General features: G+C 42.2%; 1 protein-coding gene across 5 annotated transcripts in view; it reads right to left on the bottom strand.

The window, feature by feature from the left end:
- tcf12 (transcription factor 12) overlaps positions 1–18,181 on the bottom strand; it is a 119,342-nt gene that overhangs the window by 27,416 nt on the left and 73,745 nt on the right. For all 5 annotated transcript variants that reach the window (XM_069190530.1, XM_015343202.2, XM_015343205.2 and 2 more), the window contains 3 exons: positions 17,944–17,996; positions 2,773–2,872; positions 1,597–1,736 (listed from right to left, as the gene is read on the bottom strand). In XM_069190530.1, coding sequence (XP_069046631.1) covers positions 1,597–1,736; positions 2,773–2,872; positions 17,944–17,996 — 293 coding nt within the window. The remainder of the gene's footprint in view (positions 1–1,596; positions 1,737–2,772; positions 2,873–17,943; positions 17,997–18,181) is intronic.

The raw sequence follows: 18,181 nt of genomic DNA, 5'->3' as shown, positions 1-18,181 counted from the left end.
TAGAGGAGGAAAACGCAGTACAGTCAGTTTCTACTGTCTGTCTTTTAGCCAGGTTAATAAGCAGTGTGAAGTATTAGAAATGACGGCTAGTCCTATTTATGTCAACAGATGACACAATTGTCGTTGTGATGCTAACAGGCCTCACAGGTCACCAAGTCTGTACCCAGAACTCAGGACAATTGACAGACAAGTATTACGGGCAGGAGACAGCTGCCTCCTTGTCCAGCACTAGTCACTTTCACTGAGCGGTGAGACCAAGAGCTGGGAAGCAGCAGCTGCAAATTCATTCTGACCCCAGGTCAGCCTCAAGCACTGTGCAGTGGTCACCGCAAGCAGGCCGACAAGCAGCGCTCGGCAGAGAGATGGAACTCGGATACGGGCAGAGCAACAGGCAGAGGTGATAACCAGACACGGACGCGATAAGCAGAAATTCAGAGGAGCGAATGTACAAACTACGCTGGTCTGCCCCACTCTCGCAGGAGAGGTACCTATTGGTGGGGGGAGAAGGGGAGGTGAACGGCTGCAGGCCGAGGATTTTATCATTTATTTACTGAGGAAGAATCAGAGGGGTGGAAAAAAAACAGTGGGCAATGCAGCCATTCCTTTAGGGCTAGTTATAAAAAAAGACCCCCTCACCCTCACCACCCATGCTACACTCTGGTAAATGAACATAATCGAGTGTTTATAGCAAAATGAGGGTAAGATGCTCGGATGAAGGAGGAGGCTAAGAAGCGTAGGCTGAGAGGACAGATCATCAGAGAAGGCCCTTTGATATCTATGTCACGCAGAAAAAATACTTTGAATAGAACTTGGCAACGTATTGACAAAGCCTTGATCTTGAACAGAGGACCACGAACTGAGAGTCCTGTACAGCGAAGCAGATTTCCAGAAGGGCCCCACAATCCCAGACCTCTTTCCCCGTGTTCACAAAGGTCAACCGCAGCTACACTGATGGATCCTGAAGCTAAAAATGATTTACTTGACATGTTCCCTTTAAACCTGTCAATACTGTTATTCCCGAATTACCACTTCACAGGTCTAACACAGAAAGGGATCACTTAAACCTATGGGTACAAATCCATTAATGCGTCTTAATTGCCAGATTAGATCTAATGCCCTTTCAGACCGGCTTTTTTCCACGGCTGAGAACCGATACAAAGATGTCAATGTTAGTTAAATTATATCTCAGCCCCATTTATATTATCGCCGCGCAATGCTTAATCAATCACACAGATATTTTAGTATAGTTACCGTATAAGATAGCTGTAATCATACACAAGAGAATTTCACAAATCAAAACATTTCCAGAACTGTAAAAATAAGTTCAAACCCTGTTCTTTTTATAACAGTATCTCTCTTTTATAGAGAGAAAACAAGCAGACGTTAGGTCATTATTATAAGAAATATGTCAGAATTAAAAAAAAAGTCAGAAGGCTTAAATCTCTAGTAATATTTAACATTCCAAAACAACCTGAAGAAATGAGCTACAACAATTAAAACTTAAGACAGCCGAAGATCTGTTAGATAGCTGGAGACGCTTGCGCAGAGCCAAGTAAAGATGAAGGGCCTGGGGGGGCACACACAGAGCTGCCTTACCAAGCGGTCATGTGTATGTAGGCTGCCATAGCTGCCAGACTGCGACACGTGAGAGGACGAGCTTCCCAGCATTCCCCCATAGCCTGACTGGCTAATCCCATTGGACGAATTCCAAAGGTCAGAGGAATTGTGGGTCCCATCTATTAAAAAAAATAAGTAAGAATGAAGAAGAGTTCCGGTCCCAAAGAGATTTTACAATGAAATGAAAAAAAAAGACATTTATCACAAAGAGATGCTTTTACAAGCCTGCGGCTCGTTCTGCTTCTTTAAAATTACAATTCCCAGTTATGTTTACACAGAGGTCAAGCTAAACTATTTTATCCCAATCAAATAGCTTTTTAAACCACTACTTTTTAGGCTGGTTTTAGATATGATTAAAAGTGCGCTTTAACATTCAACATAGTGTTTATCACTCTTATATACAGCATGTCTTGATCTGAAAATACAGGAAAAACTCTGCTTTTAGACCAGGATAACACTGGTATCCTGAAAACCTCTGTTTTATTGCCGAAAATTGAAACCTAGTCCTGACCACAGCTGAGAAAACACAAAGCTTCCCCCTACTAATTGTAAAGACCTTGAGTGCAATCTGATTTACGCTGAGCAGAAGGGCAAAAATTTCATGCGGCCTGAAAACAGGAGTCTGTCCTTGGAAACAAAAAATGCTTCATAACATACAACTTACTTTCAAAATGTAATTAGAAATAGGCTCCTTCCCTACATGGACAGAGACATTTTGTCTGCTGCCGAATAGAATAGCTTAGATTTAACATATTTTCCAAAGCTATTTTCTGCCTTATATGTGTTCTACAATGGTTCAGCGACGTCCAGGTCTCGTCCATTGTTTCAATGCAAACACAAACCTACAGAGGAGCCAAACCATATATTTTGAATAAAGACCTCTGCCCAAATAATCTCACAGGGAAAGCATTTTCAAAAGAACAAAACAAAAAAAAAAAGTTATTTATTTAACTGTGTGGTGGAACTAACAAGATTAGGAAAAAGTTAAAAAAACATGACTTTTTAAGCTGCAGGAAATCTTTAGCAAAAAAAAAAGACACCGTCAGATTAAACATTAACAGAAAACAATTCTCATCTTCTTTTAAGATGCTTTCACCAACATCCCTACAGGAAACATTCGAAAGCAATCCGGGGGAGTGCTGTGATTTTACTTACCGAAGAAAGTGCTTGCGAACATGCCACTGGGAGGTTTGGGAGACGGGTAACTGGGAGAATCTCTGTTGAAGTCATCCGAGCTTGGCGAAGGTGCGTACACCTACCCAAAGAAAACCGGAGAAGTTACTACACAACATCTTGATCTACATAGTCAAAACACTCTGTGTGCTGCAAAGCCACACTACCTGCTTTCAGAACTTCAAGTGTATTTCTTAACACATTCGACATTCGCCGGGAACTGCTCCAAACCATAAGTAGGAGAAACATACATCTGGGGGTTTTGAACTAAGAAACACAAAGGCGGGAGGGCTCAAAATGTTTTCTATTGATGAACTTTAAAAATCCCATAATCTGAAGCACGATTATAGCAGCTGTCACATTCTGCAGGCCAAAGATCAATGCCGTTCTAAATCCAGATTGAGGATATTTCTTTCTAAAGAGAAATCCCTGTCTTCATCCTCCCCTCGTGATTCATCTGCATTGGGCAGATTTTAGAAAAGAAAAATACAGCTAGCTTCTCCATTTGTTACAGGACCACCCATTTCAAGGGAGTGAAACGTTCCTTCTTTTGTATGGCATTGCGTGAGCATCTCATTTTGGCAAAAGACCAACTCCAATTATTTAGGGGAAAAAGTCAAAATGGAGGAGGGACCTCTTAAATTGTGGCCAAAATATTCAACTTTAGCTGTCTGAGAGAAGTCAAGAGACACGGAGCAAAATCCCAGGATGCTGACTACATCCTGCATTGACACCCGCCCATGAAAACTGGCAGGACTGAGACTCTTGTCACAAAGCCTTTCTAACATATTAGGCAAAATCAGACTTAATAACCTCAGTCTTTTTGCTGCTCCAACTCGTGTAACATATGCCGAAGCTGATGGATAATCCATCAATGTCGCAATGCAAAAAGACAGGCAGGGCTGTAGCAAAGTCACAGAGAAGCAATGAGAGCAGAAGCAGAGCGTTGATTAATGTGAGAAAGTACCACAGATCTCTCTTAGTTCGTTTCCCATTGCATGATGGACATTCAATGACACCTGGAATTAAATGATGGAACCCCTAAAGACCCTTTTATTAAAGCTGGCTAATAATTATAAAGTAAAACCAAACGCGTAATACAACCGAAGAAATACTAAGCAGCTGTTTTTTGGACTGTGTGTTTTTTCATTCCCAGACGATAATGAAATAAAAAATATCCTAACATTAAACACTTTGCAAAAAGCACTAAGGAAACCAAAACTCCAGAGAGAGAAAGACAGTCTGTTCTTTTACTTTGTTTTTGTACCTTTTAACTTCGGGTGAACATAAATGAAACTGCAAGTTATGTAGCTGCGCCCATGCCAGTCTAACCCTCAAGGATCAAAGGGGTTCTGTGGCAAAACACGACTGATGTGGTCTCGGACTTCATGAAATCCAGATGGAAGCAGAGCTATAACTCCATGCCACAAAAAGGAGCATGTCTCTTTCAGTTACAATCAGAACACTGTGCAAATTAAAAACAGACCCCACATGTCACCCAATCACCTGCAGATCAACAGCAATCCCTGCATTTAACGAGCCACTCGTACCTTTCAATTTGTAATAATACATCATGATTAAAGATAGAAAAACAGCACTTCTCCTTACAGGCGTGAAGCTGAAAGTGAGTATATTTCCTTTTGAAAAATATTAAAAATGCTCCAATCATTTAATATGTTGAACCAGACATGACAGAGAACATAACTAATCCCATGTTTCGATTATTTTGGGACGTGCAGATTTTAAAAAAGGTATCTTAGAGAATAGCTGCATGAAGTTCACAGCCATCGTAAGCTTCCGAGTTCTTATTTTTGATCCTTTATTATTTTTAAGCAGTGTATTTCTTTAACATGGTGAAACAGTGAACATGAAATAACTAATAAAAAGGCTCTTCTGAGAACCTGTCACAGAGTCCTGCAGAGTTCCACAGCGATTCCAGGCTCTGTCTGAAAACAAGTGACTCTCAGGTACAAACAGCCGTGATTTAACACAGATGATTAATTGGGTTTTGGAAGCAGCCAAGAGGAGCAAGACTGAGAAGTTAGGATATAGAAGCAAATCTGCCTCTTAAAAACAGTGTTTTTTTTTGTCACATCGTTTAAACAGAAAACAGAAGTGCCACTCCTTGGTCAGACAGTATTGGGGGAGAAAAAAAAAATCAAAAATGACATAAGGCTATATATATTTATAGATTGTATCTGGAAGACACCTGATCCCCTCCCTGCAAGCCTTGATGTGGCCCATGGAAATGAACGCAGCCTTCACGCTGAAACATCAGTGCAGAGGGATACAGGCACCCAGCCTGCCTGGCAGGGCAGCCTGGCAACACTACGCACAGAGGCGGCGAAGGTGAAGCCTATGAACTCAACCAGGAGAAACTCTCCTGGGCTCCTCTCTCACTGGGGCAAATGCACTCCCCTCCCCCCCCCCTCACACCGACTCGGAGGCAATCCCAGGTTAGACCCCAGTACTGGCCCCAGCTTTGTCCCCTGTCTGAGCCGTGATGGACAGCATATGGCACTGGATAAACTTAATTGTCCTCCTTACCCTTGGCCAAGCGGCCAGCCCATTAATAAGCCCCCACGGCACACCGGGCACCCGAGATACTCCGGTCTCTGGAGGAGGCTCGGAGCGTTTAGTTTATTTCTTCATGGGCGCATTTGTGAAAATCAATCAGTCACCGTTGTCTCAGCCTTTAACAAACCCAAGCAGTTGCTTTTTTGATGTGTGTGTTTGTGGGGATTCGCCTACATTTGATTTTTACCCCCGCTGTCTTTAACCTCACATATCCTCACGTGCCTTACCTCGTAATTAATAACACATCAATAACTTCGTATTATTTTAATATCAGATGTTTTACTACTAATTTTTTTATTCTTAACGGACATGCCCATCAGCCAAGAGGTAACTAATGAGACCAAAACAAGGAGGACAACAGCAAATGGGAGTCATTTATCAGGATCTGCTGGATATTGCAAATGTTTTCTTCTACCACATCCCAACCTCCTTTCCCTGAGACACCTGTATTTGATATAAACATTACAGCAGTGAGAACACGGCACAAGAGAAAACCATGAAACCATCAGCACGCCTTCATTCTGGAGGAAATCTGAAAAAAAAAAGAGTACTGCAAAACAAAAGCTCAACCAGAATACCTCAAAGCAATTGGTTTGTAAGTGACAAAAAAATATCATGTTCCTACAAGCCATTAGTTTGAATCATACTTTGCCTAAGGGTTTCTTCTTTTCTTCAAGAAAAAAGTAACAATTATAAAGACAGAAGGCACGCAGCCTAAACACAAGAGTCGTTCGCTTTTCAATTCCGTCTCTTCCTGATAAGACTTGTTAGCTTTTCAGTTCTGTGACTGGCATCTTGAAAAGGGGTGAAATTTTAAGTTTAAAGTACACTACTGGCCTACTGTTATCACTTGTTAACAGTGAGGCTGGTTAGAAAAATGTGTTTTTTATCGAAGAGAAAAATGCAATACGTTTGCATTTTCTTTCTTTTAGAACATGATCTGGCTCTAAACACAATCCTAACTTCTGTCGCAGACTGGACTGCGAGTGTAAACAATGTGAAAGTTACCCAGATTTACGAAACTGGTTATTTTAAAAACGAAACCTGGTTTTGGAACATGTGATATTTAATTTCAAAATGAAATCCCAAGGTTGGTGGAAATACAAATATTGGGTTTTATCATTCCAAGAGTAATGTTACTGAAGTTTTTCCTTCAATAACTTTATTCATTAAAATTCCCCCTTTTATTCAGGGATACTGAACAGGAAAGGCCAACACCTTAGATAAATATATACCCTGCCCTTCCAATCCACTGAAATATGCGAGTTTCTTCAACATCTGGGTATTTATCTAAGCAAACGTGGAGAGGACAAAGGAAAAATACTTCAGAAACCAAGGAGACAACAGCAACGTGAGCCAAATGACTTGCTATAAAACTACACAAAGTTCGTAGACCTGCACATATGAGTGTCCATAAACTTTAAAGCTGTAAGGAATAATAATATATAAATGAACATTAAATGCGTCATTTGATTCTCAGTCTCTGGCAATCAATGATTTATTTGTTATTTACCAACTGTTCTGAATCATAAAGTTCACTTTTGACCCGTTATGACCACATGCTATCAATTTTCTTCTTCTTCCTGCACAATACAAGCCTGGAAATACTTAATATAAAAAAGATCAAAGAGTTTCTTTTGTGGTGCAAGAACAAAGGGAAATGTTGTGATGGGGCATGCGGAAGGGAAGAAGTAAGGATAGATGGAAGTCATATTGCCTTCAGTATTTTTTTGCTGGAAAATTCTCGCATGGACAGAAGTACATAAAAAAGTATAACACTTGCGTTTTGAGAAGGACTACTAAACAAGTTAGTCTACTTCTAAATTTATTTCTGCAGCCTAATAAATTTACATTTTAAAATCTAGCAGGTGGATAATATTCCTTTGACAGGGGGAGCCTTTTGACATTTTAGAAAAACACCTTTTGGAACAAAGAACAGTGACCAAAGAACAGAGTACCACACACTAATTTATCGCCTTGGTAGATGCTTTAATGGTGTTTAAGATTCACAGATAAAATGCAAACTTATTAAATATTAAAATGGCATCACGCAGTGGTTCTTCCGACACAGAAAGTACAATGCAGGACCTGTTCCTTTAGCATATTTGTGACAACACAGACTTCTTTTTCTTTTAATCACCCAGCATATGCTCCGCGGGGAGCTAAAGATACCAACAGGCTGTAATGTTTTTCTTACTTTGTTCAACATGACTGCACATCTAAAGTCTCACTGATGTAGCACCTTACTTCTATTACTTACACCTGTGACAGAATCCTTCACAAAACTAACCATCTTTTGGCATCACTCCATACAAACGCACACACCAGGCAAGGCACAAAATAAAGTTTTCAGAACAGCACGATATCAAAGAGACTATTACTGAAATGGCTAGGAATCAGATCAGGCTCCCCATAGGGTCAAGAATGCTGATTTGATTAGAAACAGATGGAATAACAGCAAAGCTAGTGCTTGGACCTCAAACTGCAAACAGGAAAGTCTAACCTTAACAGTCTGACTGTTTCCCCTAATCATTCCCAGACTTGTACTTGTTATTATTTCAGCTAACTAAAAAAGGCTTTCATCTTTCTCTCCCTGCTGCACGAACTTGCCAATAAAAATAAATCCAAAGTTACAAGAACTCTATTTTCAGTCTATCAGACCTATATAATTTAAACAAGTTAAACTCTATAAAGAAGAACAAGAAAAAGGTATTTCACTCTGTAGCTATTTTTCAAGTTAGAAAGAAATCACAGGGGAATCTAGAAAAAAAGGAGAGAAAACCCACAAGACTATTTTTCAAATCACATTTCATTCATTAATCCATCGGCAACATGTTTTCACAGACTGTGACACTTTAATCAGGTCTTCAAACAGAAATCCTGAAAAACTGTGAGCTGAAATATTAAATATTTAAAAGAAAACACTCTTCCACAAAGTTCAGGACAAAAGCTCACAAATACTTATAACACTGCTAAAGTTTTCCATTTTAATTGGAAACGCTGATGCATACAACAGCTATACCTGGCAAATATTGTAGGTGTAATGCTGAGATAAAACAGTCATAGCCAAGCCTCAAAAAAACAAAACATAAAAAAATCAAACTAGGCAGAAAACTCACTAAACACAGCACCCAATGACAGCAGTATTGTTCTGCTCTTTCAAACCTGCGGACCAGTGTGAAAACCTGTCCTCTCTGTCTCACACACACATAGGAAAAGAAGTGCACTTACCGTTTTGCCATTGTAGTAATACATTAAGGAGTTGCTACCCACTCCAGGCACAGGGTAAGCGCAGTACATGTTGGGTTTAGCAATTATACAGTCTCAGAGTACAGCAACAGCACACTACCTTTTTATCCCAGACATACATCCAACCCGCAGAAAAAGGACTAATTCCTTCAGTACTGTCCCTCCACACATGGATCTACTCAGAAGGAACTTATGCAAATTAGGGCTGAACCATTCCAGGCAGCAGTGGAGGGGGGAGGGGGTTGATCTCCAAGGTTTTCTCTTAAGCTGTATAAGTGCTGATGCAAAGAGAGAAGGGGGGGAGTTGTGGGGGGGGGTTGTTGGGACGACAACGGCTCACGGGGTGGATTTCAAAGCAAAAAAAAAGATTTTCTGGAAAATGTGAAGCTTTAACTAAAATCATATTAATTAATGAGCATGCTATTATTTATTAGCTTTATCTAAACCCACTAAAAGCTGCAGAGCAATAAACACATGGCTTAATCCTGAGCTGGTTAATCTTTTGTTTTTGTCTTAATTAAATTAGAGCGCTCGTGGCAGTACGAGACCGGGGCTGATGCACCTCCAGCGCCTACGCCATCTGGCTTGGTTTTAAGTTGCTCCCAAACTCCAGAAATTTCCCAATCAGTAATCAGTAATTGGACTCTGGACAATGGGGGGGGGGGGGGGGGGCAGGATTTTAACACGTGTGAAACCCTCCTTTCACAATTTTATTCAATTTTCTTTATTCAGTTGTGGGCAGCAACGTGGTAAAACGGCGAAGATGCGCGGCTGCCCTGTAACATTTAACAAGAGCAAATGTTGAACTTGAAAACCCCAGAGCCCCAGCCGACCAGACAATACCTGTGACCTTCGGAAACAGGCCAACAGTGATATTTACTGATATTTCAGTGCTAACTGGAGTCCGATATTGCGGAGGGGGGAACGTATTCAGGCTGTGGTGTGCGCTTGAAGCGCTAATAAACAGCACTAAGTCTTGGCTATCAACAAAAAGTTCTTTAAAACAAGCAGCAGCTGCAGCAGGCCGAGGTGTTACGTCAGGCCATTGAAACGCCAGGCAGCACATTGACACGCCACTTCCTCTTTCTCCCCGAGCCACAAAGGCTTATTTCAGCCCTCAGAGACCAAGGGGGAGGAGGAAAAAAAATAAAAAAAACTTATTTGCAATAAGTAATGTCTTTCCCTAAACCTCTCTGCTAAAGCTTTTGTCTTCTTCAACTAGCAAGATGCAGAATCTCTTTTGACAGTCTGGGTTCTATTGACATTAGTGTAGCAAGAGATTAAAATCCAATTGCAATGATGCATAGCTCTTACTGTTTACGGCGAGGGCATTTAGGAATAAATGCAATTTCTCCAAAGCAGATGAAGGGCTTGAATAGTTTTATTGTTATGAAAAGATGAAAGCATTGTTCCTGAGCCCATATAGAAAAAGATGCTTTTTTTGTTGTGTGTTTTTTTTTATATTGCTGACTTTTCCGAGTGCTTTCTGGTTTCCAAAGCACTTGAGGACATGCTGGTACTGTTTTAAAATTGGATACGTTTCATTTGACGTGAAGCTATAACGAAAAATTGGTGTAAAAAAAATTGTTTAAAGACCAAATAAAGTCGAAATACAACGTTCTCCGAGACAATACGAAGGAGAAAACAAAAAAAATAAGGTTCCACAAAAAAATCAAAGAAATGGTTTGGCAGATGCGGGTTTAAGATATGAATGAGGTTACAACCCAATCACAAAACAAAACCGTACTCTTAGTGTGGGACTGTGACGTTTTTCTTTAGCAAAACTTACATAATACTCATACTGCCCTCCCCCAACTCCGTTTAACAAAATCTGTTAAACTACATTACAAACTGTCACAGCTGCACTGTATTATTCTCCCTGGCCAGCCGAGAGAATCCTGTTACATTCAGAATGGATTCCACTCTTCTCACAGTGCCCGGGTCAAAGCAGTTGTTTGTTCCAGTTTCCCGGGCGACACGTGAAGGGTTAATCCGTGGCTCAGTCTGACAAAGTGAGTCAGCTGGAGATGGAGCTTTTTTTTTTTTTAAAAAAAAAAACTTTAGTTGAGACAGACATGCCGTCAGCGTGGAGAGATACACTGGACCCACGTACACCGGGGAGCTCAAGTCTGTCCCGCCTGTGACCTACCTAGGACCCTGGCACAACGGCACGCTGTCTGTGCTCGCCGTGGGACACACACACACACACACACACGTCCCCCAAATCGGCCACCGCGCCCACACCTCACTCGTAATCACATCTGAGCAGTCGCCTTTCCTTCCAGGTCCGTCTGGGTGTCGAAAACACAAATCCACCTAGGTCAATTCCATTAGAGACCAGAAGACGGATAACTCACGCACGTGAGTCGAGGTTACTCATTCTTAATTGCTGAAACTACTTCCCCTAGCAATCCATGCAACTGTCCTTTCAATTTACAGTGGAAGAAGGCTGGAAACGTAGCGATCAGCTTTTCTCACGCTGTGTCCGAATTACGGCCTTTAAATCCAACTGCTCTGGGTCCTGAGTTACAACACAGAAATGGGGCTTCTAAAACTGCACACATGCGGCATTACCTAAAAAGTGAAACGTTAAAAATGACACATATACTGTACATACTCTATTACAGTAGCAATTTAAACAGGTCAGTGCGCAAGGCACATCAATGTATAAAGAAGTACAATCGTCAATCTCAAATCGTAGCACCATAAACCAACTGCTAAGGATTTTTCAGACTTTTGAAAGCATTTTTTCACTCTGACCTGTTATACTGTGTTGACCCAGTTCCTAACTCCTTAAACTTGCAGTGGGAAGCCTTGCATTAGGTAATAGGCAATTTATAAAGCTGTCTGTATAGTTTACCGTGTAAATATATACATCCTACATTTCTTCCAGACTTAATCCCAGCTCAGTCAGGGGGTGGCTGGCTTGCTTGGTGATCTTGGACTGGCACGTGACACCTCCAGGCTTGATCCCACCCGGACCAGACTGGACTCTTAAGTACCAACAAGGCCAGTTTAGTTCGATTTTGTATCTCATGCCTTATATCTTTAAGATACCATTGACTGGATGGCACCTTTTAGTCATTTTAAATACTTTCTTAAAAGTAAACAAACTACAAGAAGTGTTTTCAGAGCTGGAGATGCCCATATAATTTTATCTGTATAATACTGCATTATCTGATCTATGTTTTAGTCCATGGAGTACACATGGAAAAGTAAATGATTTCTTTCTTGTCTTGAGGATGTCGTGTTTGTCACATCTGGCAGGGGTATTAATGCTCTACACGGAGAGGACCAGCAGGGAGCTGGACAGCTGTGCAGCTGCAACAGCAGTGGCAGGCTCTGCTTTCTGCTGGGGCACCTTCGGCCTGGGTGGGGATAAGGCGCTTCAGAAAAGCCCCCCACCACCCCACCCACCCAGTCCTGCTCCCCTGCTCGCGCTAATACAGCTCTGCCACAGCACGGAGGGTCTGGGGGCCATCCTGCCTTGTCGCTCTGCCCTGGCCCTTCTGCACCCCGACACTGAGCTGGGCTCTGCAAGCCCTAGAAGGTCCGAGCGACACGTCACAGATGCACAAAACAAAGTTAGATGCAGCTTTGGCAGATTTGTGTTTGCTGGACAGCTATTCACCACACTACTCAGTAACTCCCCCTATACTTTGCAGCAAGAGTTGATGTGTCTGGTGGTTATCATCTGTATACGTGAACACAGAAAATATCAAATCATATTTCCCCAACAATATCCTGTTAAAATTAACCTCTGCTCTAGTAAAGGCTTGTATCCACGTTTTCAATTTGTTACTAGTCCACAGTTATGACGAGCATTTCATTTATAACCATATTGCATTGCAAAGCATTAATAATTGTTCCCATCTGTTTCATTTCTTCTTTCACTCTAAGAGAATGTTAAAGATAAAAACTGTGCTTCCCTTGGCTGTTTGCTTTCCCGTGCAAGACTTCCAATCCGTTATCTCAGCCGTTCCTGACAAGTGTGCATTTCAATCCCAAACAAATCTAAACACATCTAACTCTGCAGAGAACACATTTCTGTTTAAGATCATTTGGGCCTGGATTACAGGCCATCTATCTAATCTGCCGCTCAAAAGACAATTAAACTGCAGACAGGTATGAGTGAGACCCAGCACCCCCCCCTTGTGGATGAATGATAAACTGCAAGCCATCTAAATGTAATGAGAGCAAACCAATACAACCAGAAAAATTCCTTAACCAGAGCAAAACAAATGGCAAACATTATTCTTGATCTCCAGGGCTTTCATTACAAACATGTAATCATGTACAAAAATTAAAGGTGTGCATAGACATAGCATAGAAATACTTTATTCTTTACTATTTTTAATCTATTTTTTAAAGAACCTTTGTGTTTGACTCTTGTGAATTACCTCAGTGCTTTATTTTCAAAGTTATTTTGTATGTGTGTGTTTTTAATGAAGAACTTGTCAAGTGTACAAATTGTAAGCTCAGTGAAAGAGAAGATCTTTACGAACAAAGAGAAATGTCTATTTGAAAGAACTGCATCAAAACTCCATCTCCTGACACTTAACTACAAAGGTATTGTTATGCGTTTCCTACTGCTGAATGTCACTTCACAAGAGGTGCTCTAAGCAAGTTCCTGACCTTGCATTAGATTCTGAAGTTCAAAGAAAAAAGAGAAATATTTACTCGCCTTATATCCGTGCTCTGCCTGTAGATGGCTCTATAGGCAAAACCCTGATGAACTACAGCTGCTTAACTAAGGCCACTGTTTAACAATGTTTGCTTTTTAACAATGTCCATCCACTTTTACATCTCAGAACCCACTGCGCAGATACTTCACAGTGTAGGATGCCCAAGCTGTTAAAAGAAAGCTCATAGCAGACCAAGCATCTCCTTGTGTTGTCCAGTTCTTTTTGCACAGGGTGACTCTCTCTCAATTGAACTGGAATGTTGCTGGAATGATCCGTCAAACCCAAACGACAATCTTTTTGTCATTCACAGGCAGGGCTCCAGCACGCCGTGCTGCCTCAAGGGGAACAGAATATTTGTTTTATACAGTCCGAGTCCCATCCAGCACTGCAGTTATGCCAAGCCAAGCCACACCCACAACACAAGCTACTTTAAACCTCTACCTTTCAGCACAGCACACCTGAGGACCCCAAGAGCTGTAGCTGTCCTGGTTTCCCTTGTCAAATGCCACTCCAACACTAGAGCTCATAATACCTTCCCATACAGCAAAGTCTGTAGTGTTCCTGCTCTTCTGTGAAAGTAGACGAGTGTTACTGTCTAACCGAAGGGCACATCTAGAAAACAGAACCAAACTCCGTTTTGATCACAGGACATCAGAGAGCTTTATAGTCTGCAAGCTTGAAAAGACTACTAGCCAAAGGTTCCAATTTTTCCAGCTATTTTTTTTCTATATATTTGTTTGCTCAAAGGGGCACAATAAATGATGTCCCTTAGGCAATTCAAGATACAGATGTGGCATGGATGCAGGCAGCTGGTAACCTGGGCTGTATTTGCATGGCTGGGAGGCAAATATTGGGAAGCATTAGTTACTGGTCTGATGGGCAAAACTAGGTCTTCAGGAATTCCACTGCAAGTCATTATTCCAGTTGATCCTTCGGTAGATAAGGAATTCACAGCAACAGGGTCAATTAATGAAGCAATCAGGATTCTGCAGTGGCTCCAGCTGGAGTACCCTTGGTCAAAGGCAAGCCTTTAACTATCCCTGACCTCTAGGTGGCACTGTCTCTTATGTTTAACTTAATTACCTAAAGAGAACCTCAGAAGTACAGCCTTTCCCACAGTTTCTTTTAAAAAATGAAACTGATTTGTTAATTCGGGAAGGCTTATATTGTGCGCCTATGAAAACTTAGTAGGTGTGCGAGAAAGGAGGGAATCTTTTTTTTATGCAAAGGCACAGAGGGTGATGGGAATGTTGAACAAGCTACCCAGACAGGATACTGAAGCCGAAACCCTGTCTCCTTGCAAGAAATAGCTATACGAGAGTTATGGATAAATTAGCTACTAACAATAACACTAGATAGATGGGCCAAATGGCCCCCCTTTCATTTGCAATTTTTGTATGTGTTTGTGTTTTGTACAGACACTATCTTAGCTCCCAGTGGGATTTTTATTAGAAAGGCCAACTCCGAACCACTAATCAGCTTTTCTGCAAGAAGGAGCTGGCGACCTGTGACCCCGACGGCTCACGTTTCAGGCTGGCTCTCGTCACGAGTGCGCGACTGGGATTCCCTGCGCAGACCGGGCACAGCTAGCAGAGTGCCGCCCAGGGAAGGGCTGGGATTAGTGGGGCTGGGCACTGTCGGCTCCCGGCGTCACTGGGCGCCCAGGCGCGAGCCGGGCGCTGGCCAGCCCGTGGAGAGAGAGGGGAGGGGCTGTCCTCGGACACCAGCGGGGAGCGGGGACCACGTCTGCAGACGAATGTGTTGTCAGGCGGGGAGCCCGTGCCCGCTCCTCGCTCACCCTGCGAGGCTGCAGTGGTTGTCTCTGTGCGCCAAAACACACAACATCGGGACTCCAGAAATGGGTGGACATCAAATCGAACAGCCACATAAGTTATTAACAAAAAGTACAGCTAAGTAAAACGTGTACAGGCTGCTCCCAACTTAAGAAGGAGCTCTTTTCAGGAAAACATTCCACAAGACGGATTTTAATTGTACATCCTTGCTATTTTGTTCTTGGAAAGTACTGAGTTCCTATCCTGTCCTATTCTTTGCACTGCAACGCTCACAAGATCACATTTTTAATGTAACGAGTACACTGTAATCTGCAATAAAATGAAAATCATGGATTTAACAGACTCGGCAGCAATAAAAATAGCTCATGGAATATTAGTGGAAGTTATTTAAGGAAGCGCTATTTAAGGAAGCTGCATGCTACTGCGAGTAGTTCCCATTTATGTCGGCATATCTGTAATAATTTCCGACGATCGGATTTTTAAAATTGACTGAGGTTTTACGTACAGTAGAGCGTTACATAACCTGGGGAGCCCCTGCATTTCTCCGAAATAATGCATCTTTTAAAATGACACTTGACTGTAGTATTTTATTACTCCGAACATATGCCTTTACCTGAGAGTGAGACATTGATCAACACATGTTCAGGAGATCATGTAGACTTCCACAAACTAGTCAAGACTGCCTTCAAAGAGCGACAATAAGTGCCAAGCGGGAGAACTGGGGAGCAGGCCAGACGTTTTCCGGGTGATTTCAAGAGCTACTGGTCTGCCTTGAGGTGTGGTTTGGATACACCTGTGGGGTGAGCTCTCCGCAGCCCCATCGCTCTCCCCATGTGCCCAGGCGTCCAGCTCTCGCTGGCAAGATGCAATATTACAGAGCAGGCAGGATCATCAATCATCAAGGCCATATCTCAGGTTCAAGCTGCCAGTACGGCCGCTCCTCGCGCGTCAGTCTGATTTTTTTATCCTGTCACAGCCTGAGCAACAGCCAGCAATCCCCCCACAGCAAGAGATCCTACGGCTGAAAAGAAAACCCGGATTTCCTCTTTCCCACATCAAGCCTCCAGAAAGAATCCTATCCCCCACGTGTACATCTTCATGTAGTTATCATTTGTAAAAAAAAATAAAATTAGAGGGGGGAAAATGCTCATACATACACATTAACTTGGAAAAAAATGGCGTATGCATGTGAAAACGACATTTCCAAGATAAGGAAATGCAGACTATGGGTCCCCCTTTTTACACATTTATAGTTTTGTTAATCTGGCAGGAACTACCTATAACCGAGCTTTAAATCCGCCACTGCATAATGTACAACTGTTAAAATGTAAATTACCAAACTATTTTTAGCTACAGGAAAAAAATATTCCTGGCCTGGGGAATAATGATTGGAGGCATTGTGTTCATTTTGTTTATCAAGCAGCTATTCAGCCTCTAGTGGGGCCCAAGTGCTTATGCAAGCAAAAGCTTTCAAGAGTGCCTGCAGCTGCAATCCCGCTCCCAGGTAGGCTGCAGGTTCTGAGCACAGCTGCCCCAGGCAAAGAGAAACGCTTCATCTGCATCTGGAGAGCCGCGCCATTGCCCGTTTCCGATCGCAACGTCTGCAGCTTTTTTTTTTTTTTTACTGGGGGAGACCGAGAGATGGGGAGAAATTCCTGCAAGATGCACTTCTGCTTTACCCAGACTTAAAAGAGAATTAAAAAAAACCCATCCGATTCCCTCCGTCACTGCTGCCAATGCACTTTGTTCCATTCAGCATTATACTGCTTTGAGTTATGACTCATCCCAGTGCACCTGCGCCCATGTGTTAAGTACTGACAAATAAAAGCCCTACATCCATTTACACAACAAAGAGATGTACCCCGCACGGCAACCAGGCTCGCTCTCATTCTCTCCCTCTATCTCCCCGTCTCTCTCTTTCCTTACTTGCTTGTTGTTTTTTTTTGGGGGGGAATAAAATCTTGCACTTCTCCCTTGCTATGCCAGTTTTATTCTTCCTATTTCCTCTCTCTCCCTCCCAGTGATGTAAGTTTGCAAATCCAGACTCGTTTCTAAACAGTTTTACTCCTTTTAAAGAATAAAGCACATTTAATTCTGCAAGAAGAACTCTGCAAGAGTACCAGATTATCACAGCCAATAGTGATTTTGTTCCCCTTAGCAAACTCCCTTCCAGCGTTTTTTCATCAAAGCCCTTTATTCCCAGGGGATACATTTTCAAGCAAGAGGGATCTACAAACTAGTTGCTTTTAAGCTTTTTCTAGTGCTGGGCTGAAGTTAGGAATGGCTTAATAAAGGCTTTAAAAATCCAGCAGGGCTTCACAAAGAACATCTGACTTAGTGATATATGCATATTAATAACCCCAGCCCTAGCAAAGCAAGCTGAGCTCCACACTTCCACCGAATCTTAATGTCTTCAGCTCCACTGGGATTATTACAAATGTAAATTTCTAAGATTCAGAGCTATTAATCTCTGTCTGTCCTCCTGTTCAGCAACATAATGACTAATTAAACATCAAAAGACCTGTACTGGAGATCTTCTTTGACAGTTGCTGTCCCAGCTCTCCTCCCAAGAGAGGTATCGAAGAGGCCACAGTGTATCAGCCAGCTCACAAATCACTCACTGCCGTGTGTAAAAAACCAACAGCGTTTATGATCGAATCAAGGGCAGTGCACGAGGAGCAGCCCTTTATCTGCACAGGCGACACGCGCGAGTGTTTTCCAAAGTGTTATTGAACAGGAAAAGCAAAAACCGAGTTTAGTTTGTGGCACTGATACCAACAGCCTCGGCTGTGTGGCATGACCCAGATCTATTTATCACAAGCAGACAGAGAAAGTAAACCTCAACTCACAGATGAAGGCAATCCAGGAGGGACCTTCCTCACTTTCTTTGTTTGTAGGGGATCTGCGGAGAGATAAAGAGCATTCAGGAAGGCAAGCATGAAAGACAGGTGAGCAAGACGAAGCCTTCGGCACAAACCCGTGTACAGCTTTCTGGGTGGGTCTGAAGAAACGATCGGATAGACACTGGGAACACCACAACAGCACATGCCTGCTGCTACCCTTTTCTACTTTATTTTTCCCATCGGA

The sequence above is a fragment of the Lepisosteus oculatus genome, chromosome 5, assembly GCF_040954835.1.
Source record: "Lepisosteus oculatus isolate fLepOcu1 chromosome 5, fLepOcu1.hap2, whole genome shotgun sequence".
In the NCBI taxonomy this organism is placed as follows: domain Eukaryota; kingdom Metazoa; phylum Chordata; class Actinopteri; order Semionotiformes; family Lepisosteidae; genus Lepisosteus; species Lepisosteus oculatus.
This window is presented reverse-complemented; position numbering and strand designations above follow the sequence as displayed.